Genomic DNA, 25,630 nt, shown 5'->3' with positions numbered 1-25,630 from the left:
CTCCTGATCTGATTGCTTTAATTGCTCTTTTAACTGTTATTTTACAGCCACGTTTCAATGAAAAAGATAATTGTGGGTGGTTTAATGTTTTGATGGAATTGGTTTTTATTGTGTACTTTGATGGTGAGAGGGTTTTATACTTGTAAATGGTTTAGAAGCCATTTTGGCCTGTAAGCAGTACGTAAATTAATACATGATGAATGGTGAGCACGTCTAGGAGAGAAATGGGTGGAGCAATGAAGTATGCTGTTTCTTACACACACTGACATCCCGCTCTCTATCCACCATTCATTCACCCAACAGCACAACATTCTAACAGAGCGATTCATTCGCTCATGTCAAATCACTTGCTGGCTGCAGTTTCCAGTGGTGAGATCTGTGTGAATGAGCTATCAGTGGCTACTAAGCCCAATGGCAATGTTCCACTTCCATACCCTCCAACATTTCTCTGATAAAAATAGGAACATCCTATTCCATAATAAGAATACTAATTTTATTTTTTATACCCCACCCATCTGACTGGGTTGCACCAGCCAGTCTGGACAACTTCCAACATATATAAACCATAACAAAACATTAAACATTTAAAAACTTCCCCAAACAGGGCTTCTTAGCTTCTTGGCTCAGGGGTTGCATAGCTCCATACCCTCCAACATTTCTCCCATGAAAATAGGGACGTTCTAGGGGAAAGTGGGATATTCCGGGATCAAATCAAAAACTGGCACATTGTAATAACCTGCAGTTTCATAAGCGTATATATTTAAAGTAGATAATTAAATGAGCAAATTAAATGAATTTGGATATGCAGAAGATATTAAAAAATAAATTTAAGGAACCACAGACAGAGGGGGGAAGTCAAACCTTGAAATTTTAAAATGATTGTAAAATTAATGAAATGTATAAATTAGAAAAAGTATGAATAAAAAAATAATAATAATCAGAAACTAGGACTGCTTCCGTAAATCTGGGACTGTCCCTGGAAAATAGGGGTGCTTGGAGGGTCTGCATTTCCAATGCCATAGGAATTATGCCCCTGGAGACTAGTCGCCTGGGAATCGCAGGGAAGGAGAGTGCTGATGTGCTGCTTGTGAGATCCCCCCTGGGGCAACTGGTTGGCCACTGTGAAAACAGGATGCTCGACTAGATGGGCCATTGGCCTGATCCAGCTGCAGAGCAATTCTTATGCTCTTACTGATGGAGCTTGCTTATGGGCACCATCCTGGCATTTCCGAAGCAGCTGTGAATCTCTGCATCGAGCAATATTTACACATGCCTCCAGCCTACACACACAGAGAGAGAAAGAGAGAGAGAGGAGTAAATGTGAGCCAGCTGCTTGGTATGGACTCTTGCACTTGAACTCTTTGCTCTTGGGAATGCTACTGAAGTAAAGCGCCCTTCCCAGAGTGGGTGTTTTAAAAATAAAAGTAGAGAATGGTGACATATCAACAACATCTCTCAGCTGCAGCAACCGTGACTGCTTGTTAGGAGACATGTTGCAAATACAAATTATTTGTTTGCAAGCGCGGATGTGTCTCTCTGGCACCATCGTGTGCCGAAATGCAGCCATTGCACGCTGGTCAGAAAACACACTGTACTGATACGTTTCCCCCCCAATCCAGCTTTGAAAGTACAGTATTAAAACTTCTTCTATCCTCTTAAAATACTCCAGCCTCCTTCCTGAGCAGCCTCTCTCAACCAGGCGCCCTCTCCATGTTTTCGCCTGCAACTCTCATCAGAGAAAGAGAGGGGTTTAGTTTCATCTTTGATGTGAGTAGGCATCAATTGAGAGCCAGTGTGGCCTAGTGGTTAGTGTGTTGGACCTAGGATGTAGGAGCAGGGTTCAAATACCCCCTTGGGCATGAAGCTCACTGGGTGAACTTGGACCAGGTACTGCAGCTCAGCTTAAACAACCTCACGGTTGTTTTGGATATTTGTCCAAAATATTTCTATTATTTGTTTTATAAGAAGTGTCTGTATATGTACCATAAAAAGGAAACTAAAGTGGTTTACAACAATAAAAACATTAAAAAGTAAAGAAACAGACGTCAATTAACCACTGTGGAGGGACGTGTTCTTGATTGCTTGCATAGGCTTCCGCAGAATGGAAACATTTTCAGCAGCCACCTCTGAATTGTTCCCAGTGTTGTGTTAAATGATGAAACGCCTTTCAGAGAAGTCGTAGAAATCTCAAGGCAATTTGAAATCAGACAGTTAAAAATACGGTAACAAACAAACAAACAAGAGGTTTGAAAGCAAGGCAATTACTATTTTTGAAAGATGGGTTTTTAAAAAATACCAATAAACACCCAATGCCTTCTTTTTTTTTTTAAATGAGGGTTTGTGTGAGAGCCATTTCATAAAATCATAGAACTGTAGAGTTGGAAGGGACCCCGAGGAATATGCAACTGCCCCATATGGGGATCAAACCTGCAACTTTGGCATTATCAGCACCCAGCTCCAACCGAGCTATCAAAATGTCTTTTAAAAATAAGGGTGTGTGAGAGAACCATTTATATCACCTTGAGTTCCTTGAAGGAAAGGTGAGAGGTAAATGTAATAATGAATAAAAATGAACGATAGTTTGCATGGGGGTCCTTGGGCCAGATGATGCTTTGGGGGGGGGGGCTGAGTTTGGCCGTAGACTTCTGCCCTGTTGCTTGTCTCTATGCTAGACAGATTTAATGTGGAATAAAACCGGTGGAGGGGGGGATTTGAGTGATGAAGCAGCAGCTCCGTGAGGTGAGCAGGTGTGGTCCTCTCAGCTTCCAACAGCCCCCTGCCGCTCCATCAGACACCCTGTCAAGAATTTGGCCGGACTCCCCCTGATTAAATCTGTTCCGAATTTTTTAAAAGGGCTGGTGGGAAATGCCAAACGAGTTCTCGCCCTGCTGGAAGGGCTGTCTGGATGAAGCATCAAGCTTGCCGCTGGCTGTCCATACTAATAAGTTTGCGGGTTTTCTTTTACTACTGTGTTGTGGCACGCTGTCAGGCTAGAGGCTGGCAAGGCATGTGGCAGGATAAGTTCCCCCCACTCTTGATCTTGGGGGGGGGTGCATGTGTGTCGGGAGCTGAGAGGTGGTAGGGAAACAACCTCACATCGCAGCACCGAGACCAAAGACCAAGGACACCACAGCTGATTTCTAGGAAGCCTAGTCTCCTCCTCTCTTTTGTTCCAGAAGTTTAAGTAGTTTTTTAGATCCTGTTTGTTTGTAGTGCGATGTGAGGGCCGTGATATCTTGTTCTATTTTGCTAACTTTTGAGGTGGTTTGTTTTTTAAGGGATGTTTTCTCTTTTATGCAAGCTCCTCTGGTGACCGCTTTCATTGCGCCCCATAGAAGGGGGTTTGCTATATTGTCTACATCATTTTCCTTGACGTAGTTCTGGAGAGTTTTTGTGAGACTCTCTCTAATTTGTTTATTTGTGGTTAGGATGGGACTGAAGGACCATGATGGGGTGGTTTGTGTTCCCTCTCCTATTCTAAGGGTAACTTCTACTGGGGCGTGGTCTGTGATTCTTATGTTACCTATGTTCGTTGATTCCACTGAGGGGATCAGACCTTGTGTGAGCAGAATGCTGTCCAGGCTGGACATTGCAAGGGCACCACAGTTGAAGGAGGATATTGACAAGCTGGGTGGCTTCTCTGCCATGGATGCTTTAGCTGAGATTCCTGCACCACAGGGGGTTGGGCTAGATAACCCTTGGGACCCCCTTCCAACTCGACAATTCTATGATTCTGAGGTGTGTAGAGGAGGGTGTCAAGAGAGGATAAAGGGACCAAGCCTTATGAGGAACGGTTGAAGGAGCTGGGGATGTTTAGCCTAGTTAAAAGAAAACTGAGAGGTGATATAAGAGCCGCCTTCAAATATCTCTGGGGCTGTCACATGGACGATGGAGCAAGCTTGTTTTCTCCTGCCCTGGAAGGTAGGACCCGAACCAATGGATTCAAGTTACAAGGAAGGAGGTTCCGACTAAACCTTAGGCAGATGGTTTTCTGATGGTAAAAGTAGTTCAACAGTGGAATGGAATTCCTCAAAGGGGGTGACCTCTCCTTCACTGGAGGCTTTTCAACAGAGGTTGGGTGGACACCTGTCAGGGGTTCTTTAGCCGTGATTCCTGCATTGCAGGGGTTGGACGAGATAATCCTTGGGATCCCTTCCAACTCTACCATCTGTGACATTTGCAGAGCTCTTTTCCTAAGTGTTCAAAGCGCTCAGCAGATCCCCATAACAACCCTGTATGGTAGGCCTCTTGTTATAGCTTAGAAATTGGAGGCTGAGGGTTGTATCCAACAAAGTTCTATGTGGAGGAGACTGAAATTAATGGAACCAAGTTAGCCACCCCATTGATTTCAATGGTTCTACTCTGAGTAGGGCTAATACTGGTTGCTTGCCTTGGGCTCCTCTCTGTGCTTGTGGCTCACCAGCAGTTTGAAGTGTGGGATCCTTAAGTATGCGGCTCATGTTCTGCACAGGCTGGTCTGCCCCAGCTCCCAAACAAGAAAGAAAGAAAGGAAGGAAGGAAGGAAGGAAGGAAGGAAGGAAGGAAGGAAGGAAGGGACAGAAAGACAGGTTCAAGCAGAGCTGTGCCAGGCTTGAAGAAAGAGGAGCATGAAATGTTTTTCTTAAAGGGCCAGGCTTGGCAGTCTCATTTCAACATGCCATGCTGCTTCTGCCCTGAGAGGAGGCTGGCATGCTGGACATGGAGGAGGAGGAGGCCTGGATGTAAAGCAAGTGAACCCAGAAGAGTGCTGGAGGAGAGGCATTAACTGTTCTTTTCTCTTTTCTGTCATTTGCTTCCTCCCTCCCTCTGCCACTGCCAAGTTGCATGGGAGCAAAACATTAATTCCAGCCTCTGAAGCCAGGGGCTGGAGAAATGGTTTGGCTAATGGCTCATGACATTGTAATACATGTGCAGCCCACACAGCTCCCTCCCCAGAAAGGGTCCATTTAGATTCTGAGTCTCACTATGGGGCCGCAAGTTTTACTTAGATTGGAATGGCTTCCTCAGGTGTTGAATGTTGTTATGATGTTTTTGTGGCATCATATCGGAAGCGGTTTAGCTTCACTGGCTGAAATTCAGGTAGCGGCATTTAAAAGTCTCATTTTGCTGGCACCAGACCCCTCTAAAGTTACATCGTAATCCTTAATGGCATTTCACCCCTTTGCTGGAGGGGCTGTGGTAGAGCTGGGACCTTCCTCCACCTGTGGCGGGGCTGTGACTTTCTGAAGAAGTTTTAGGAAATGGCATCTGGGGAAGTATCTGAGATGACAAAGCAGCTCCTAGTTCCTAGAATCATAGAATTGTAGCATTGGAAGAGACCTCAAGGGTCATCTAGTCCAACCCCATGCACTGCAGGAATCACAGCTAAAGTTTCACTGGCATATAGCCATCCAACCTCTATTGAAAAAGCTCAACAAAGGAGAGTCCACAACCTTGTGAGATGGTCCATTCCTATGTCCACAACTCTTACTGCCAGAGAGTTCTTCCTGATGTTTAGGTAGAATCTCTTTTCTTATCAGTGCTGGATTTACGTATAAGCTAAACAAGCTATAGCTTAGGGCCCCACTCTCTTGGGGGCCCAAAAAAATTAAAACAAAAAACTGGATGTACATTTCCAAAATATAAGATAAAAAACAATTACTTAGATAAAATATATATTTTATTATGTGCAAATGGCTTTAGATACCTATTAGGTCCATAAATTACCATATAGCATGTATTCAACACCAAAATAAGTGACAATTTGTTGTTGACAAAGGACAGCTGGACATATAAAGGGCCTCATTACCTTCAGTTGCTTAGGGCTTCATCAAACCTAAATCTGGCCCTGTTTCTTATAACTGGAATCTATCAATTCGGGTTCTAATATTTTTGATTTTCAATAAGCACATGACAACCGTGTTTAACCCAAACCCAAACTGAATAAAAAGTACCGTCTGTCATTTATGTGAGGCAATTACAAATGTACATTGTGTTATAATACTCTTAAAACAATTAAATCTCTCCACAGTGTACGTGTGTCACTGGAAGTTTTATAGAGGAAGTGGACTTGTTGGCATAAAAGTAATAAACATAAACCAAGTTGTCTCCAACTTGTCTTTTTTAACTCGACCCCTAACCACTCTACTATGTTGAATTAGCCTCTCTGAGAGCAGCATTTCAGCCTGGCTGTTTTGAACTACTTCTGTCCATCAGCCCCAGCCAGCTGCTTCCAGAGGAGGCTTGAGGTGTCCACAGCAGCTGGCTATTCTCCTTGGTTTCTAGCTTTTAGCTCCTCTGACCTTGTTTTTCCTTTGCTTTGCCAGGCTTGGCTGACAGAAATCCATGAATACGCAAAGCAAGACGTGGTCCTGATGTTGCTGGGAAACAAGGTAAGCCAAGCTAGTTCCTGGCAGAACAATACAGAGCCAGGCGCTCCACGGCAATGGAAGCCGCTTGCTGGGAAGAAGAGGGTGTTGATGCAGAGGCAGGTGCCTCAGGGCTGACCCTGCCCATGCACATGGGAAGGGGCAGCAGCGGCAAACCAGCTAGGCAGTGGAGCCCAACCTCAGCCTGCCCTCTTACCTGTCCGCCCTCTTTCTTACAACCAGACAGCAGGCGACTGTACCTGTCACTGGCTGTGGCTCCAGTCACTGTTGGGATTCCTTGCTTTCTGCCCCACCAGTCCCAATGACCACTAGGCATCACTGCAGATACATAGTCAAAGAACACAATTCTACTGCAAAGAGTGACAGCCACCAATGTGGATGGCATTGGAAGATTGGACCGTTTCATGGAGGGCCATTGATGGCCACTAACCACAATGGCTAGGATATCCCTCCACAGTGGAAGGCAGCAATGCTTCTGAAGACCAGTTGTTGGAAACCACAGGAGGGAAGAGGGCTCTTGTGTTGGGTCCTGCTTGTGGGTTACCCTTTGGGGCATCTAGGATGCCACTGTGAGAGCAGGATGGAAGACTAGGTGGGCCCTTGGCCTGATCCAGCCAGGCTCTTCTTATTCTCTTATGCTGGTTTGTTTTGTGTTTTTTTGCCACACCTAGGTGGACTCGACCCAGGAGCGAGTGGTGAAACGAGAAGATGGGGAGAAATTAGCCAAGGTACAGGAACCACCTGCCCTCACTAAAACGAGCTGAAAGTCTGCTTCAAGAGAGCCTAATTTTTGCAACCTTGTTAATTATTATTTTCACATCAACTTTGCAGACATCTAGGTAGGCTTATCTAAACCAGAATGTTTGCAAAGTTGTTGTGAAAATAATTCCCTGCCTGTTGCCAAAAGGAGTTCAGCGAAGGCCTGATATCAACAGGCAGAGAATTCCAAAGTGTAGGTGCTGACATACTAAAATATCAAGTCCTTAGAAAATCGGTGCCCTCAAGCTGTTTTGGACTAAAATTACTGGCTGACAGGAGTCATAGTCCAAAACATGCAGAGAGCACCTTGTTGGGGAATTCTGAGCTAGATTTCCTTCTAAAAGAAATGGAATGTAGGCTTTTTTCTGGAGAAAATGGTGGGAGAACTCACCACAAAGGTTGTTTGTTTGTTTGCTGTTGACCCAGTCCCCCCCCCCCCCGGCAGTGGCTAAATGTAAGATGCGATTCACGCAGATAATGATCTGGATTAGAAATGGCCACATTATTCATTGCAGGTATAGGTGTGTATTTTTGGCTCAGGCAGTGGGTGTCTATCCGTTCCAGCCCTCCCGACAATAAAATATATTTATTTTTTTAAAGGTAAGGGATCTCAATTCTCCTGAGTTCCCGTCCCTCCCCCCCCCCCCCGCCAACCCCCCACAAATCCTGAATTTTAGGGAACAGGCAGACACTGAATACCATCTTTGTTTTTGCAGGAATACGGAGTGCCCTTCATGGAGACCAGTGCCAAGAGTGGTTTGAATGTCGACTTAGCGTTCACAGCTATCGCCAAGTAAGTTGCTTCTTTTTGACTTTCCATCTTTAACTTGCTCAGGGCACGTGGCACTGGGGGTGAGCTTATGGGACCAAGGGGGCCGTGTCTCAAAAAGAACCATTTGTGATGGTGCTATGCTGGCGGCAAACTGGTCCTTACCTGAGACAGGTAAGCAGGAGAAACGCCTTGCTGCAGGGCTGTGATAAGAGACATGGGAACCAGACTGATCAAACCGCTTGCATTTTGTTTCCAGGGAGCTGAAGCACAGATCTATGAAGCTGCCCAATGAGCCTCGCTTTAAACTCCACGACTACGTCAAGAAGGAGGTGAAAGGCGCCGGCTGCTGCAGGTCCTAGAACCCGCCTGGCCCATTTGAGGTTCCGCCCTTTGTACAAAGACTCGCAACCAGCGTCCCACGTCCCCTGCTGCATCTGTCTATGCCACTACATGATTCCTTCTTCGTGTCTGTGTGTTTGTCCAGGTGAAATTGGACATGTGGGAGCGCGGGGGGCGGAGGAGGGCCTGGGTGGCTTCTTTCCAGGAAGCCAGACACAGCTAAGAGGCTAAAAATAATAGATCTGTCGGGGAAGAAGGTAGTTGATAATTAACGGGAATTGTGGCAGCGAGTGAAGGATCTTTGGCAGCCTTCAAGCACAGGTGCCACTAAAACGAACGGGATGTGTGGTTTATGTGAATGGACATGCAACTCCTGTGCATTTTGGAGGTGCGCACGTAGGACATTTTCCTAGGGGATGGCATTCCGTACCCCCTTTGATGTTAAGCTTTTCCCTGTTGGCAGCAACCTTTTTGGAATTGTGCTCCACGTTATTGTTGCAGCTTCAGCAAGTGCCCAGGCCTGGTACTTCCAACCCTTTTAAGTTCTTTATTATTATTTTTCAAACTCTGCTGACACTGCGATACATGTCCTGCGTATGTAATATAGCACCTAGAGCAAGGACAGAATTTGGCACCCCTTAACTCGGAGTAGGTACCCTTATAAATACGTTTTATTATCATTATTATTTTGCGCTCCCTTGGCTCTGCACACCCCGTGCGGGGGGACTGCTCACACCTCCCTAAATCCTGCGCTGTTCTTAACATTTGAGAAAGGGAGGGGAAATTGCTGCTGTCTGCAACATGTAGGGAGGAAGGGAAAAAATCCCATGTTTTCTTCTTGGGTCACTTGACCCCTGGGAGTCTGACTGGCTCATTCCTGAGCGCAAACACTTTGGCTTCTTTTTGTGGAGGTAGGTTATAACACAAAGCTAACTGGTTTTGTATCTTTGAAGTAACTATTTTTAAAGTGCAATTTGTCTCCCACCACTTGGTACTGTTTAACTCCCTTGCTGTGTCTCTCACGGTTGCTCTTGGATACAAGAGGGTCTTTTTCAAACAGCTGCAACGTCTTGTACAAAAAAACGCTTGCCCTCTCAGCTACTTTGATGGTGGTGCTGCCTGGCTTTCTTTTTACAGCAGGGGTTTGAAAATGCAGCGCTTTGCTTCCCCCCCATAGGAGCAGGCAAGTGCGATGCCCATGGGGGTTTGTGGGGTCTCCAGGAAGGGGGCTTTGCTGCTCTTTGTTGCAAGGGAAGCTGCTGAGAAACCACCTTGCCCGCTTCTGCCTGCAGCCCTCCCTGGCTTCCACCTCCCGTTGGCGTCAAGAAAAGGGAGGTATCGTCGCTTCGTGGCCGAGAGCACAAGGTGAAAAGTCCCTGACTCAATAGCCATAAGCAAAATCTCACAACCTAGCCCCAGATCTTTGGCACAGCACCAGCCCTTGACAGTACAGGAATAACCCAACACCTTACATTACCGTTGTAAGGATAATTGAGAATGTATATGAAGTGCTTTGTACACTCAAAGTGCTATATATATGTATATTTATTTATAAATACTAAGTTATCATGCTTTCTTTGGTACTGTGGGAGTTTTGTGTGTGTGTGTACACTGCTCATTTTCTTTTACTTAAAAGGTTTATTCAGAAACAAAGGCCCTAGGCTGGATTCCTTTCCCCTCCTTATTATTTCCGAGCTACTACAAGTTTCCTAAGGAAGACCACCTTGCCTCAGAGCCGGTTTGCATGCTCACAGCTCTCCTAAAAGCTTCAAGGGTCACCTCATCGCAGAGGAAACCAGCCACATAGTATGTGAATTGGGCCAGTTTCATTTTTTCCCCCATCCTGTACCATAGGAAAGCAACGGGGCTGCCTGCTGCTGGCTCTCGATCCAAACGCTCCCTTTGCAGAATTCTGCAGCTTGGCTTCCGCGGTCTCCACTTTGCAAGAGAAGCATGGACTCAAAAACGCTGCCTCTTTGCAGGGACTTGGGTCTGCCTCCTACATAGACTGGCTGTTACTGCCACCTAGCAAGAGAGGCCTGTCCAGTTCCCAAACAGTGTTATTAATGTAGTAAGAAAATGCTGCCTCTTCTTTATAGCTTTCTCTCTCTCTCTATCTCCCCCCACCTCAATATTCCTAATAAAAGACTTTTTTAAAACGTCGTTTTCCGGTCTCAAAAGCCTTAGGAAAGTAAAGCCAAAACTCCCCCTACAAGAACTTGCATTTTCCGCTTTGCTGATCTGAAAGAATCTGAAAGAGCCAGAAACCCTATTCAGAGGCAGATGTTTTCTGTGCAGAATACCTTTGTCCCTGCACATTGCGCAAACACAATCTGTTTCTTTAATAAGCTATTGTTGTAGTTGGAAAAAAAGTATATTGTTGCAAACTTCTTCACCAAAGGCTCTTCATGAGAGAAATTCAAATCTGCTCTTATTTTTGTGACTGGAGAACATTTAGCTTGCTAAACATACATTTGATTAAAAAGCTCCTGGAAAACCAAAGGATTTTAAGTTTACCTTCTGAAAATGTCAGATATTATAAAAGCACAGCCTTTCTGATAAAATGTGTCCTAGGCATACATTACCTTGTAATAATAAAGCATTAGCTTATTTGGTTAGAGCAGGCATAGGCAAACTCGGCCCACCAGCTGTTTTGGGACTCAACTCCCATCATCCCTAGCTAACAGAACCGGTGGTCAGGGATGATGGGAATTGTAGTCTCAAAACATCTGGAGGGCCAAGTTTGCCTATGCTGGGTTTAGAGCATGGTGCTGATAACGCAAAGGTTGTGGGTTTGATCAGCATACAGGCCACCTGCATTGCAGGGAGTTGGACTAGATGACCACGGAGGTCCCGTCTAACACTGATTCTATGATTCAGCAAGCTGCTTTCTTCTCATCTTCTGCCCACTTCTGCTTTTTAATCAAGATAGGTGTCAAAGGTCAGTCTCACAATGGTTATTCAAAGGTTTCAACAGAAGACATCTCAAAAGTAAAGTTTTCTCAATAGTTTTTCAAAAGCTTCAATGGAAGACGTCCCAAAAGTCTCAAGAACTGATACTACTGTTTCTTAATAGTCTTCATCAGCCAGTATAGTGAGCACTGATCCATAGCGTGAATCTTACTTACATCTTCTTGTGAAAAATATTGGCTGATGAAGACTATTACGAAACAGTATCATTCCAGAAACACCCCTTGAGACTTTTGGGACATCTTCCGTTGAAACTTTTGACAAACTATTGTGAAAACTTTACTTTTTAGAAGTCTTCTGTTGAAACTTTTGAATAACCATTGTGACTGACCTTTGATTCCTATCTTGAACACATGGCTTAATGTTCTGTGCCACTAGTCTGTTACACTGTATATATGAACTAATAGATTTATTTCTACTTTCTGAATGATCTCATTATTCTATTACATATGCTCTAACAGTTATTAGCCTACGTGTTGGGTCTATATTTCTGTGACTGGTTCTCATTGCAACACAGGGGTTTGTTTTTGGCACTTCTGCTTTTTGACTTGTCTGTTATGCTCAGGCAGGTCTGGCAAGCTCATGTGATGCATTCCAAGAGAACCAGTCTCTGAACACTGATGAAAGCAAGTTCCTTCACGCAGATCTTCATTCCCTTCCTATTTGCAACCAGCATCTGCAGGGGAGCCGAATCCAGAGCAAAGAATTTTTTTATGCTTGCAATTAGATGTCAAAAATTTATTTTACAGAACATTTTATTAAACAAAATTTACAAAATCTTGCCAGAAAAGCTTGCATTTCTTTTATAAGCCAGGCAACACTAGAAAGAACAGATAAAAATTTACAGAAGGAAAATGTATTAAACAAAATTTACATTTTTGGCCAGGAAAATCTGCATTTCAGCATTCTCTGGCAATAGAGATGCCCTTTGTCTTTGGAGAGCACTGCCAGCTGTGCTGAAAACACTTTCACACGGCACACTTGTTCCTGGGATAGCCAGAAACCTCTTTGCAAGCACCTTCAACATTGGGAAGGATGCCTCATGTGCCTTCCACCACATCAGAGGGCATTCATCAAAGTCCACTCTTGGCATAGCCATATAACTTCTGAGCTCTTTTTCTGCTTTCAATTCAGACAACGGTGCTAATCCTTCTTCTGCCAGGTCCTCCTCTTCCTCCTCTAAATCAAAAATTTTTGCCAACCCTTTTTTTGGCTGAGGAGGCGGAGTACTGGGCTCCGTAGAAGCAGCACACAGACTGCCATGCAAGTCTGCCATCTTCTTTATGGCCTCCTGCCTGACAGCCTCAGGAGTCTCCAAGAACCGCAGGCGAAACCTTGGGTCACACAGCGAAGCTAAACCTAAAGTGGTTGTCATAGGTGCACTTTCATACTTTTCTGACAGTGCACCCAAAATTTCATGTTTAATATCCTGCAGCAGCATACTGTCTCCCTCATCAGGCTGGAGACTTTTCTTAATTTGTCTATAAAGCGGCAGAACAGATGAAGCAGTGATATCATTGCTTCCGCTCAGAGTCGTGGTGATGTCCTCTAACACAGTAGTTGCAGACACAAAGTCTTGTATAGCAGAGATATCACTCTCTTCCAACATCAAATGGTTTTTGGAGGGATAACCCAGAAACATCTCACTTAATGCACTTTTGTTTTCAAGAAACGTTTGGCAGAGCTTAAATGTGCTCCACCATATTGTGGGACAAGCACTCGGCAAACTAACTTTCTCCATCTGAAGTATCTCTTGAGATCTGGCAAAGTCTCTTCTCATTTTCCAACTATGGCTAATGCTATTCTGCAGGTTTTTCAGTCTTGTAACTGCCTTTTTCAGCTGTGTCAAGTTTAAAGCTCGGTTAACCCCAACAGTTATATTGTGGGCAAAGCAGGAAACGTGCTCTAAACCAAGCTGCCTAACTACTTTTACAATATTTGTACCGTTATCAGTAGTACTGCAAAATATATTCTTTACATCTATGCCCCATTCCGATAATGTGTCTGTGAGCATTTCACAAAGATTATCTGAGTTGTGGTCCTTCAAAATATGTTTACAGCCCAAGAAAGCATTAGTCAACTTCCACTCATCTGATATGAAATGTACAGTCACTGCCAAAAATTGAGTGCCTGCTACTGATGTCCAGCAATCAGTAGTGATGACCAGCTCAGTATCCTTTATCCGGCTTACTTCTCTCTTCATTTTCTCCACGGTGTCATTGTACAGTTTTGGAACTCCTTTGGTTGCAAAGTATTTGCTGCTGGGCAACTTATATCTTGGGTTTAGAGTGTTAACCATCTGGATAAATTTTGGGTGGTCCACTGTGTCGTAAGACTGCATGCACGTAGCCACATACTCTATGATTGCCTGAGTACAAGATTTCGGTGCCTTTGAACTGAGCGGCTGAACATCCAATGTTGTTTTCAGCCGTTTTTTAGGATTTTCTGCAACCGTTACTGCAGGCTCAGCAGCACTAACCGTTGTTGCAACTGGAGGATCATCAGCTTCATTACACGAATCAACGGAAATGTCTCTTGATGGAGAAGCCAACTCCCTAAATTTCAGTGGGTGGTGAAACTTGAGGTGGCTACTTAGATTTGAGGTGTTTCCGCCTTTCGCAGATACCGAATTCAAACATATCTTACAAATGGCGATATTATCAACCACCACACGGTCACTTTCATCAGCAGGCAAGCCAAAATGCACCCAAACGGCACTTTTGGTTTTGGGCTTGGCTACCAAATGGTGGTATTCAGGACAATTCAAAGAACGGCGATGATGAGTTACATATAATCTGGGAAAACATTAAAGAAAAAGAAAAATCTAATTTTGATGTATATGATATATGAAAAGCAACTCAATGATAGCATTCTTCAACTAAACAATTAAAGATTTCTGGAGAAGATATTAATGTCCTATATAGTCTTGGGGGCAACTTTAAAATTTTAGACAGTAGTAGATGGCAGTGGAGAGCTGAGCCTGCACTGCGCAGGAATCAAAAGAAGCACTGGCTTCACGGTTTTTCCAAAATCATGATTTTTGCATAGCACACACACACACACACACACACGATTCATGATTTATTGCCACATCACATACTATGAAAATGCTATAATAATGTGGACTTCAGAACCGGTTTTGAATGATATACAGTGGTACCTTGGTTTACGAACTTAATCCGTTCCGGAAGCCCGTTCTTAAACCAAAGCGTTCTTAAACCAAGGCATGCCTTCCCATAGCAGCGGGGGAACAACTTGGATTAAGAACGTTGCAAACCTGGAAGTAGGTGTTTTGGTTTGGGAACTTTGCTTTGGAATAAGAGCATGCTTCACTTCTTGTTGAGTGTGTTCCATTTGTAAATTGAGTCCCCTGCTGCTATGTGAAAACACACCTTGGTTTAAGAATAGACTTCCAGAACAGAGTAAGATCGTAAATCAAGGCACCACTGTACTGATACATCGCCCAGCCCCCCTCACCAATTTGTTCTCTTAGCTGCAGCCCGTACCTCATAACGTCTCGCAGAGTTGGGAGTTCAGAGGGCAACAATTCTCTGCCAGTTCCAATTAGATTGCTCACGTGAGTGGATGTCCCAAGACTTGTTCTCTGGTTAGAATCCATTGAAGGTCAATTCCCACTGGTTAAGACGGTAGTAGTAGCAGCAGCAGCAGATGCAGCACTGACAAGAAATTTTTAACACAATGATGAAGATTCTTCAATCTGTGAAACAAGCAAATACAGCTACAGCACATTAGTGAATTATATACGTGTTTAACTGTAATATACAATTCAATATAAAAATATGTATAGTATATAAATAAAAAATAAAATCAATATATAACTGCAAGTACTTGACAATTATTTAAATGTTTATGCAATTTTACACATTTTTTTAAAATAAGACAAATTTAAAATTAAGTTGAATTCCACACAAATGTTAAAGATGTTTGTATGTACAGTGGTACCTCGATGTGAACAGGATCCGTCATTTTGAGCGTCTGCGCATGCGGCAAAACCCGGAGGTAATGCTTTCCGTTACTTCCAGGTCGCCGCAGAGCGTAACCTGAAAACGCTCAACCTGAAGCACATTTAACCCGAGGTATGACTGTACTTATTTAGCAAGCAAAACTAAATTATATTAATTCAACCAAAATATTTTTAGAATTCCCAAGTCATGTTGCAACTTTTAGCACCCCTCATTTTTTGAATTTGAAAGTTGAAAAATTCAACACACCTGAATTAGGTTTGTGCCAACCTATTGGCACTCCACATATTCTGTTTGCTGTCCATTTTCCTATGAGAAAAACAATGGAATAATACAGTTATCTCAATGCACTAACATTGGCTGGGGTAGTAAATGCATCCCAATGGCAAAACTCAATGTATTTCTGGGACATTTTATGTTGCAGGTTTTTGGTTTTTTGTTTTCCAAAAGGAAAACTGTAACTAGTAACAGGCTAAAATTTGGGGCCATTCATCCAAGGAGCACCCTCTAGGTCTACTTATGCGTAAAGTGCACAATGAAAAATGTGTCTGGTAAATTTTCTTGGATGAAGGTTAAAAACTCACCACAAAGGCCTGGCACAACCCAGTGTCCTGCTAGATCACTTCTGATATCAACATAGTCTCTTCTCTTCTCCCGTGTGCTTCCTGAAGAAAATTAAAATAAGACTAAGAATGAATAAAGTGCCAATAATACATTTTGTTTTCAAAACAGACAGGAACAAGGTTCTAGTTTGAAAGGAAGGTGCCTCTCTGAAACCAGCTTTTAAGCCTCAGCTCGTGCTCGTAATCAGTAAACTGCAACCAGTTTTCATACGAGGTGTCAGAAAATTAAGAGCTCATCATCGGCTGCTGTCTGATGGGCCTAACAGATTACCCACACAGATTTTCCAAAATCACAGTTTAGGCTCCTCCCTATCTACTGGGTTCATATCATTCAGTGGCAGCAAACACACCTGGAAAGGTAAAGGAGGAGGCCTTAACAAGGACCCCAGGGGCTGGACCTGGTCAAAGGGGGTCCAGCATCCCGTTCCGAGAGTGGCCAACCAGATGCCTTGAAGAATTCTGTAATCATCCTAGCCACACTCAGAAACAAATGCTTCTCACAGGTAGGAAAAAAAAAAAAAAAACAAGGGAAGGAGGCCTCAACAAAGCCTTAAACCAGACTGGAGACCTACACATAAAATGAACTGGCCCAACACTCAACATTGATATGACTGTCCTGCTATGCTGCCGGAGAAGGATTTGCATCAGCAAGAGGTTGCAAGATCCTTCCTTTCTGAAACGTAAAGGGTCCTTTGCAGGATCTAAAGCAGATCACCCATTCCATGAGAACTATGAGGCATGAACGAGAGGTTTTACCACCTCCTTCAAAGTTCTAACTTTCATTAACTCATACAAAAAGGTAAACGCATTGTCTCCTTTCTGGCCCTGCTACCAGAAAATCAATTCACCCTATCACCAATTGTGAGAGATCTAGCAGTTAAAATAGTGGTCTTTTAACTTTTTCATAATATAAACCTGGATTTGGGGACCAATTTCATAATTTTGGGCCATGTAACTTATCTAGTGGCCTGGATAAGATCTCAACTAAGTAATGTTGCAGACCGGGTGCAAACCCTGCTCAGCCATGAAATTCACTAGGTGACCCTGGACCAGGGTATAAACATACAAACTGACACGTGGGGATTAAAAAACTATGGGTGTCATCCAGTGTCAATCCCACTCAGAGCATAGCTATAGAAATTACTAGACCGAAGACTGCCCTGTCCATTAATTACCATGGGTCTACTCTGAGTAGACTCCTGCCAACCTAGGAGTTCGAAAGCACGCCGAAGTGCAAGTAGGTAAATAAGTACCGCTCCGACGGGAAGGTAAACGGCATTTCCGTGCGCTGCTCTGGTTCGCCAGACGCGGCTTAGTCATGCTGGCCACATGACCCGGAAAAACTCTGCAGACAAACTTCGGCTCCCTCGGCCAGTAGCGAGAGGAGCACTGCAACCCTCGAGTCGTTCATGACTGAACTTAACGATCAGGGGTCCCTTTACCTTTTACTCTGGGTAGAACAGTGACTGCAATTCTACACCAGGACGAGGTTTCCCATTCCTTACAGCATTTTCGTAATATTCCAAAGCTTTCAATAGGTCTTAAATAAATATAAAACATTTTAAATAAAAAACACAACTGCGCCTGTTCACACGTGACTTGTGCCCCTTTTGGAATGTTCTGCTGTTGGGTCAAGCGAGACTAACCACTATAGACCTAGAAACAGGCCTTTCCGCCCGAGTAAAGCAAACCTTACCGTCAACAGTTCGAGCGCAAGCGGGAAAAAGAACGCGCGAGCTCGTGGAATCGGCTTTTATAAACTCGCCCCACTTCCCAATTGGCTCAGGGACGCTAGCCAATTGCGTTGCCCTGTCGCACGACCTTCTGAAGCCAATCGTCTTCCTCCACCTAAAGACTCTCTTTCCACTGGCCCGCGCAGTCTACAACTTCACGCCATTGCTCCCTCCCCCCGCCGCTATCATTCTCTCTCGGGACATTTGATTGGATAAGCCTAACGTGACTCAAAGTCGGCACAGCCATAGAAGCAAAAGAAATCAAGGTGGGGAGTAGACGGAGGCCTTCTCAGCGAGACCAATAAAAAAGCAGCCGGAAGGGTCGCGCGACCCGCCGCTGGAGCAGGCGCTCATGGGAACTGTAGGCCGCAGGCCGCAAAAGAGGAATTTCGGTGAAGAGCTGCACTGGGAGGAAAAAACCACGAATCCCGGCAGCCTGAGCGGCGAGCGACGCGTGGTCGTCATTTCCGGCCCGGCTTGCTGGGAGGCCCAGAGGTGGGGAGCAGACAACCAGGCGCTTGGCGGTGCAGGAGCTGGACTCTGGCTGGGAGAAGGCGGGGGAGCCACCATGTGCCGGGGGGCCGCGCTTGGGCCGGCCGCCTCCTCCCCCCGCCACTCCCCCGCGTCAGGTGAGAGCGCGAGGGGCGGGGCCTGTGGGTGGCGAGGGGGAGGGGCCTGCTGAGGCGGGCGCCCCTCCCTCCAGGTGCTGAGGGGAGGAAAATATTATTATTATTATTATCATCATCATCATATTCTATATCTCTTCAAGGAGCTCAAGATGGTATACATGGCTTTTTCATACCCCCAAATGCATTTTATCCTCACCACAGCCCTGTGAGGTAGGTTAGGCTAAGGTAGCATTATTCATTTACTACGTCCTTTTTAGCATAATAAGGATATTGAGATTATATATATACAGTATACACACACACATATACATACTGCAATATATATGGCAGAATATATATATTTTTGACTGCCCCTCCATTTTTATCCTCACAACAAACCTGTGAAGTTGGCTATGTTGAATATTAGTTACTGGCCCCAAGGTCTGTGATTCTGTTGTTGTTGTTGTTGTATCATATTCTTTGTCATTGTTGTCCATCCGCCCCGCTCCTCCCTTTTTCTCTACCCAACAACCCTGTAAGGTAGGTTAGGCTGAAAGATAGTTACTGGCTCCAAGGTCACATTGCAGTGTACACGGTTAAGTAGGGCTTTGAATCCCTGATCTTTGACCAATGCATCAGCTCCATCTAGCATCTCTGTATAATGCTGTCTTCAAGAATTGGTGCCCAAGTTTGCTTGTTTATTCTCTTCTTGTGCCCTTTCCTTGTGTGTCCTGGCTTGGATTGTAAGCCTGTAGATGTGAATTGTCTTATTTTAACTTATTGTATATAAGTTGTTCTAGAGGGGTTTTGTTGTTGTTTTTTGTTGAAGAGCACTACAAAAATGCTTTAAATCAGTGGGCAGAAAGCATATTGAAATTTCTGGTAGGTCTCTGAGCAATTTCTTGTAGATTGGCAGGTACGTAATATATAATATGTTAGAATAAAATAAACTCCTTTTCCCTATAACGTAATATAATAACTATAAACTATAATAACTGTAGCAAAATGCAACCCCACATTATAATAGTGAAATGAAGAAAGCTTTGTTGGGGGAGGGTAATCAGAATGAGGACTGGCGGTCCCCCCCCCCCCCACCTTTGGTATTCTAATTAAATTTGGAGGCTCAGATTTCTTTAATTCTGGTCCTTCACACCAGGTTACATTTAGCAGATCTCAGGGATCTAGATGTTAAAAAACAGAGTAGATTCCACAGACTTGAATCCTGACCATACTTGCTTTAAATATATATATATTTAATGTTGGTGCTGATTGGGATGGCAGTCCATTTGGGCACCCAACTGACTGCTCTAACTACTTCAGGGCAACCAAGGCAGTGTCTGATCCATACAAGGGCCTGCAGCTGGATTGCCACTGCCTTCTCAGGCACCCTGTCCAAGAAGTGAGTACAGTGGTACCTTGAGTTACAAACACCTCAGGTTACAAACTCGGCTAACCTGGAAGAGTTACCTCGAGTTGAGAACTTTGCCCCAGGATGAGAATGGAAATCGTGTGCAGCGGCAGCAAGAGGCCCCATTAGCAAAAGCACGCCTCTAGTTAAGAACAGTTTCAGGTTAAGAACGGACCTCCAGAACGAATTAAGTTTGTAACTACAGTGGTACCTTGGGTTACATACGCTTCAGATTACATACGCTTCAGGTTACAGACTCCGCTAACCCAGAAATAGTGCTTCAGGTTAAGAACTTTGCTTCAGGATGAGAACAGAAATAGTGCTCCGGTGGTGCGGCAGCAGCAGCAGCAGGAGGCCCCATTAGCTAAAGTGGTGCTTCAGGTTAAGAACAGTTTCAGGTTAAGTACGGACCTCCGGAACGAATTAAGTACTTAACCCGAGGTACCACTGTATTTGTGACTGGACAGTAGTTATTTAACACTTCTGAGAATCTCTTTCAAGGCTGATGGCACACAAAGCACTCCTGCAGCAAACACCCCCCCCCCCCAGATTTGGAGGGCCTTTGCAGTGTACTTCAGAGTTGGAGAACCTGTGACCCTCCAGATATTGTTTCATTACAATTATCATCATTCCTTGCTGACTGAGGCTGATGGGGTTTGGAGTCCAATACTATCTGAAGGGTCATAAATTACCCACTCCTGCTCTAAGTCTGCCTGCACACCATACATTTAATTCTCACCCCTGAATCCTGGGCACTGTTGCACTCACAGGGCTGCAATTCTCAGCACCCATAACAAACTATAGCTCCCTTGATATTTTTTTTTCCTATCAGGTGTGGGACCAGTGATGTGCTTTAAATGTACAGTGGGTACACAGCCTTAGTCTTTTTATGAGATTCTGATTTTATAATTTTTACGGTGGACTTCCTTGAGTTTAGGACAAGTGTTACAGCAACTTACTGTTTCAGCCTTAAGTTTGCAGGCTGCAATAATGTATTTCATGGGTTGCTTTTTAAAAAAACCTTGATATGTTCAAATGGATGGGTGTGTTTTGTTTTTTTTTTTTAAAAGAAACACTTGCCCTTCTATGAGTAAGGAGGGCTTCCCTTTCTTGGCTGAAGCCTGTTGGGAATGAGGAAGTGCTAGATGATTGGCTGAGGTTGGTAGGGGATTTTCCTGATGAATTTACATATCGCCTATTGCTCTGCATGCCTTCCTATTTACATCACTGAGAGAGCAGACTACAGCAGAGGCCAGCAGGCATGCAAGAGACATTTTGAAAGAGGGAAATCTCTGCCTGAGATCTTCTTTGTGGAGTGTTCTGCATGATTCAGCTCTCGGTCTGCATGTGAGGTAAAACACTTCCTCTGTGGACTCTCTCGCTCTCACTGGGAAAATACTATGGCTCTGTGTGAGCCCATCAGCAGATCACTAAACTGCTGCCTAGATCAGAGAGAATTGGAATCAGTTGTGTCAGTTGAATAACTTGAGCTCAAATCAGTTTATGGACTTGAAAAACCTTCATGTTTTATTTTTCCAACTTAGATGCCACTATTCATCCTCACAGGCTCCCAAGGTGGTTAACTGTTTAGGTTCCTGTTTTGTGTTAGCTCTTAATGGAGCTGTAGAAGGTTTTGAACTCTTAGGTGCCTGAGCAAAAGGATGGTTTGAGGTGTCCTGGTTCTGACTGGTGTTAAACTGTTTGCTGCTCTTTATTCCTCCTCATTCTGGATAGCTGCTGACTGTTGCCTCCTTCCTTGTAGGAAGGTGCAGTGTTCTGCCTATGGGCGGTTGTGCTTCATAGTGGCTTTGTTTAACTTCCCTTTCATGCTTAGGAGGTTTTGTGTACAAGGAGGGTGTAAATGTCAGTGATTCCAGAGTTTTCATTTTTCAGGGCAGCTCTTTAAGCCAGCTGGTCTTTCACCCATTGGATGAAGCGCTACAGCTGTTTTCTGGGCTCTTGGGCCAGCTGAAGCAAAGGTTAGCCTTGTGCACTGCTTTTTAATTTGGTTTAAGAACAAAGTTAAAGCAGACAGTTGAAAATCACCTATCATTTTCTTGCTTCTCTGATTTTGTTACCTTTTGAGATGCAAGGAGGCTAGGTTCTGGTTCTGGTGGATTGTGAAATGGTGCTGGGGGATGGAATGCCGTGTGCTGTGATTTGTCAAGCAATAACTAGCAAGGGTCCAGACCTTCCTAATGTGCAGGTGCAGTGTTAGAAACTCAGCATTATGGTTCCAGAAATTCATTCCTAATTGTACAGATAAAGTATAACTGATAGCATTCTACAGAATGGGGTATTAGCATGTGAGAACAGTCCAGATCCAAATCCAATGATTCCCAAGATGCACCTCCAGATGGCGGAGACGACAGGTGCCATCCTGGCTACTAGGCATCTTCACTTGGTCACAAGTGGTTGATAGCCAGATACAACCTGCACCTGCCGCCTGACTAATTTTGAACACTGCCCAGGTGCATCCAGTATGAATGTGGGCTGTTTCTGGCTTTCTGCTAAGTTGGCGCATCATAGATGAGCTCTATGCATTAGTTTCCATGGGTATATGTGACTAGTATTTCATGCAGCAAGCATGTGAAATGTGAGTGACATGTCCTTAAGTACCTAGAGGAGCAGATTAGTCCAAAGCCCCTGATAGAGGCCTCGTGTAAGGTTTTGCATGCACCTTTCACAAGTTACACATTTACAACGGCAGCAGCATAGCAAATGTACCCTGAGTAGTGATGATTGCGGCATGGCAGAGCAGCTCTAACTGCACAGGGATGGAAAATACCTAGTGGTGCTGGCATAATCAATAATATAACTAGAGTCCTGTTGGAACTGATCAAGGGTCTCTCTAGCGCAGCATCCTTTTTCCAGTGGTGACCTTGCCAATGTGTCCAGGAAACCCAAAAGATAAAAATGCTGAGAGCCAGCTTTCGCTCTTTACTTCTATGCTGAACTATGAAAATGTTCAGCTGTTTCTTTGGCAGCATTGTAAAATGCCCAGGTGACTCAGCCTGACAACCACATGTGAAATACCTTTAAGGAAGTAATTGTGAACTGATTTCAGTGCAGAGTGTCTTGGCTCGGATTTGTTTTTTAGAGGGTTAGACATGAATTAGTTTCCATCCTTGCTCAGTCTATGTAAGCTTATATTTTTAAAAATTCTATCTTTTCGTTGTTGTAAATAATACATTAGGTTCTCTCTTAAGCTTATTTAACACTGATTATAGTGGTACCTCGGGTTAAGAACTTAATTTGTTCTGGAGGTCTGTTCTTAACCTGAAAAAGTTCTTAACCTGAGGTACCACTTTAGCTAAAGGGGCCTCTCGCTGCCGCTGCACTACTGCTGCACGATTTCTGTTCTTATCCTGAAGCAAAGTTCTTAACCCGAGGTACTATTTCTGGGTTAGCAGAGTCGGTAACCTGAAGCATCTGTAACCCGAGGTACCACTGTATATGCTTCCTAGTGTGGTTTGGGGAAAATCCTCGGTACCCTGTCTGCTGTGGCAGCTTGGAATTTCAGATATTTATTCACTTACTTTAGTATCGGGCTGGCAGTCTTGCTTTTGATTCTAGTGTCTGTAATTTTATTTTATTTTCTGCGATAGTAACAGCTTACTTAACCAGTTCTTAAATGCTTGGAATATTTCCCTTCCTCCGTATTCCATAATTGGGCTAAACTAATCTTTGCTGCCAGCAGCATAAGCTGGACCAAACTTGAGCAACATTTTCTGGAACAGATCCAGTATCAGTCCTTCAGGTTCATCTATTAACATGCATGTATTCATAAAACTGGTAATGATCTGGGGAACCTGTGACCCTTCAGTTAGATGCCATCGGGCCAGTGGCCAGGGATGATCAGAACTGCAGTTCATTGACATCTAGAGGACACAATATTGCCCATTCTTCCTCTATTACCAGACCATAGGAGAGGTGAGACTTGGACAAAATAGCCAGCTCCCAGAGAGAAACATAGATGAGCCCTCAGTTGCCTTCCTCATACCTTGTTTAATCTTGCCTTAGAGGTGATACTTCTGAGTGGTTTTGAGACATCAAGATGGCTGCAGGCTGCACTTTTGACTGAAGAGCTTTTGTGGTTACCCTGCCAGTATTTTCTCAGCAAAGGACAACCCCACTGATAACTAGCATGTCTACTTAAATAATCTCTGTGTTACTAATTTGCAACTTTTGTCAAACCAACCTGCCTTGTCAGTTGAAGGTGATTCTGTTGTGTTAGAGTTTGTTGAGCTTGAGTCTGAAGGTGCAGGAGACAGATCTATTTTCTCTGATGCAGCTTTGGTGAGTGCCTATGAGCTGCAGCAGAAGTTGGCTAAGGAAGCAGTTTCATGGGCTATGGTCAGTGTTCCCAGGACAGGGCCTGGATCTGTGGCCTCTAAGTGCAGATCAACAAATGCAGGAAACGGAGAGCCCTGTGGGTTTTTTCTTTCTTTCACCATGAGTAACTCCACTTCATTCTAGAGTCCTGCAATTGTTTGTTTTCTTCTGAGTAAACAGACTTTCAACAAAGGAAACAGGAGGACACAAATACTACTGGAGTACATCAGATTTTATAAGGGGGCAGGGAGAAGGAAGCCTAAATGTAAATAAATCCATATAAATAATGGCGTAGGTTTCTTATGTACCAGCACATCACTTGGCCATATCCATCTGGCTGGCGAGAACTGAGAATAAATTCATGGAGTATTAAGCTGTCAATAGCTACTAGTCACAGTGGCTTTGCTCAGCCTCCTCTGAATACCAGTTGCTGGGAATCACAAGTGGGAAGACGGGCTGCTGTTGCACTCATACCCTGCTTGTGGGATTCTCACTGGTGCATCTGGCTGGCCACTGTGAGAACAGGATGTGGGACTAAATGGGGCCTTTGCTCTGATCAACCAGAGCTGCTTTTATGTTCTTAACAGAATGATGGCCTCAGTGGACCCTGATTGGTCTGACCCAGCAGGGCTCTTATGTTCTTATCCCTGTTCCTAATCATATACTGAGGTGGATGGCTTCCACCTCCTCTCTGGCATCTGATTGCCATCAGCAATGTGACTGACCAAAAGCTCGTTCTTTCAGCTTACTCTTTCAGGTTTATTTTTTATTTTTGGCAGAAACAGAGAAGTAAATTAAACAAACAAACAAACAAACAAACAAGCACAACCCTGAGTTGCACAGCTGTCTTTTCCAAACAGAGGCAGGCCGTGGGATCTGGATCCAGTCTTTCCACCACCACCTCTTCAAGGTAGGGCTGCATGTTCTTCTTTGCCAACTGTGGCAAGAGGCTACTCAAACTGCTTGTGTTCCTAGTGCAAAGTGAGAGGTTTGGTTTGCTGATGGAACAGACAGGCTAGAACATGGCTTAGCACATACAGTCTTGGGAGTAGAGAACACCAGAAGAGACTAGCTGCTGGATCAGATGGGGGGGGAGGGGGCGATTCAGTCCAGCAACTTGTTCTCACAGTGGCCAACCAGATGCCCTAGTGGGAAGCCCACAAGCAGGACCTGAGAGCAACAGCACTCTTCCCCGCTTGTCATTCCCAGCAACTGGTATTCAGAGGCATGCTGTCTCCAACAGAAGAGAGTAGGACTTACCCATCCATCTTGGTGGCCATCACTCCTTCTTGGAGCTAGGGCACTGTTGCTGGATAGGTGCTTCTGGAGAAAGAGAGCTTGTCTTCTTCCAAAGTTAAGATCAGAATATTATTTTTGTTTTTTAAACACTCTCATACCAAATGTAACGGATTTGTAGAAAAGACTTTACAATCTGAAAAAAGAGGCAATGCATGTACTTTTGTAAACCAAGAAAATCTTTAATAAAAAGTATATTTTAAAAATCACTTTAATTAGGAAAACATAAAAATAAAAACACTTCCATACGATATAAACAAGGCACACATCATTACAGTCAAGCCACCATTATAAAATGAGTCAGGAAAAATTAATTAGATCTTGCCTATGACCAATTCTCCAGGAGGGTCCTCGATTGGTCAGAGTAAAGCAAAACCCTCCTAAGAGCAATATAGCATTAAATAGCAGGATGTGCATTTAAAAAATAGGGCCATGT

General features: G+C 44.1%; 3 protein-coding genes and 1 non-coding gene across 8 annotated transcripts in view; 2 read left to right on the top strand and 2 right to left on the bottom strand.

The window, feature by feature from the left end:
* Positions 1-9,810, top strand: part of RAB26 (RAB26, member RAS oncogene family) — a 111,471-nt gene extending 101,661 nt beyond the window's left edge. The window contains exons 6-9 of the mRNA XM_028706236.2: positions 6,306-6,371; positions 7,040-7,096; positions 7,844-7,920; positions 8,156-9,810. Coding sequence (XP_028562069.1) covers positions 6,306-6,371; positions 7,040-7,096; positions 7,844-7,920; positions 8,156-8,258 — 303 coding nt within the window. The 3' untranslated portion in view covers positions 8,259-9,810. The remainder of the gene's footprint in view (positions 1-6,305; positions 6,372-7,039; positions 7,097-7,843; positions 7,921-8,155) is intronic.
* Positions 9,811-11,931: 2,121 nt separating this feature from the next.
* Positions 11,932-17,652, bottom strand: LOC114584251 (E3 SUMO-protein ligase ZBED1-like). 2 transcript variants are annotated; one of them, XM_028705923.2, is made up of 5 exons: positions 17,511-17,652; positions 15,776-15,856; positions 15,441-15,500; positions 14,715-14,926; positions 11,932-14,003 (listed from the first exon to the last, which is right to left on the bottom strand). In XM_028705923.2, exons 4-5 carry the CDS (start codon positions 14,825-14,827, stop codon positions 12,068-12,070), a joined length of 2,049 nt encoding a protein of 682 aa, XP_028561756.2. In that variant the 5' UTR covers positions 14,828-14,926; positions 15,441-15,500; positions 15,776-15,856; positions 17,511-17,652; the 3' UTR covers positions 11,932-12,067. The 2 variants fall into 2 exon arrangements, with proteins under 2 accessions (XP_028561756.2, XP_028561758.2); XM_028705925.2 differs by having other exon boundaries at positions 14,715-14,885.
* Positions 15,977-16,059, bottom strand: LOC114585009 (small nucleolar RNA SNORD60). The gene has a single exon (XR_003703784.1). It is a non-coding gene; the product is annotated as a small nucleolar RNA SNORD60 (small nucleolar RNA).
* Positions 17,653-18,001: 349 nt separating the features above from the next.
* The window catches only part of TRAF7 (TNF receptor associated factor 7), a 33,216-nt gene continuing 25,587 nt past the window's right edge, over positions 18,002-25,630 (top strand). The window contains exon 1 of one of the 4 annotated variants that reach the window (XM_028705926.2): positions 18,002-18,176. The gene's annotated coding sequence lies outside the window, so the exon portion shown is untranslated. Of the gene's footprint in view, positions 18,177-18,366; positions 18,387-20,762; positions 20,916-25,630 lie in introns of those variants that run through there. The other 3 variants (XM_028705930.2, XM_028705928.2, XM_028705932.2) reach the window with 3 other exon arrangements.

This window comes from Podarcis muralis, chromosome 14 (assembly GCF_964188315.1).
Source record: "Podarcis muralis chromosome 14, rPodMur119.hap1.1, whole genome shotgun sequence".
NCBI lineage: Eukaryota > Metazoa > Chordata > Lepidosauria > Squamata > Lacertidae > Podarcis > Podarcis muralis.
The sequence above is the reverse complement of the archived record's forward strand: the minus strand, read 5'-3'. Positions and strand labels throughout refer to the sequence as shown.

Bases quoted from the DNA above. Each gene is read 5' to 3' on its own strand.
- LOC114584251 (XM_028705923.2), bottom strand. From the start codon at position 14,827: ATGGATTCTAACCAGAGAACAAGTCTTGGGACATCCACTCACGTGAGC. The intron at 14,004-14,714 runs GTACGGGCTGCA...ATGTTTTCCCAG, and splicing joins ACTCTGCGAGACGTTATGAG to ATTATATGTAACTCATCATC.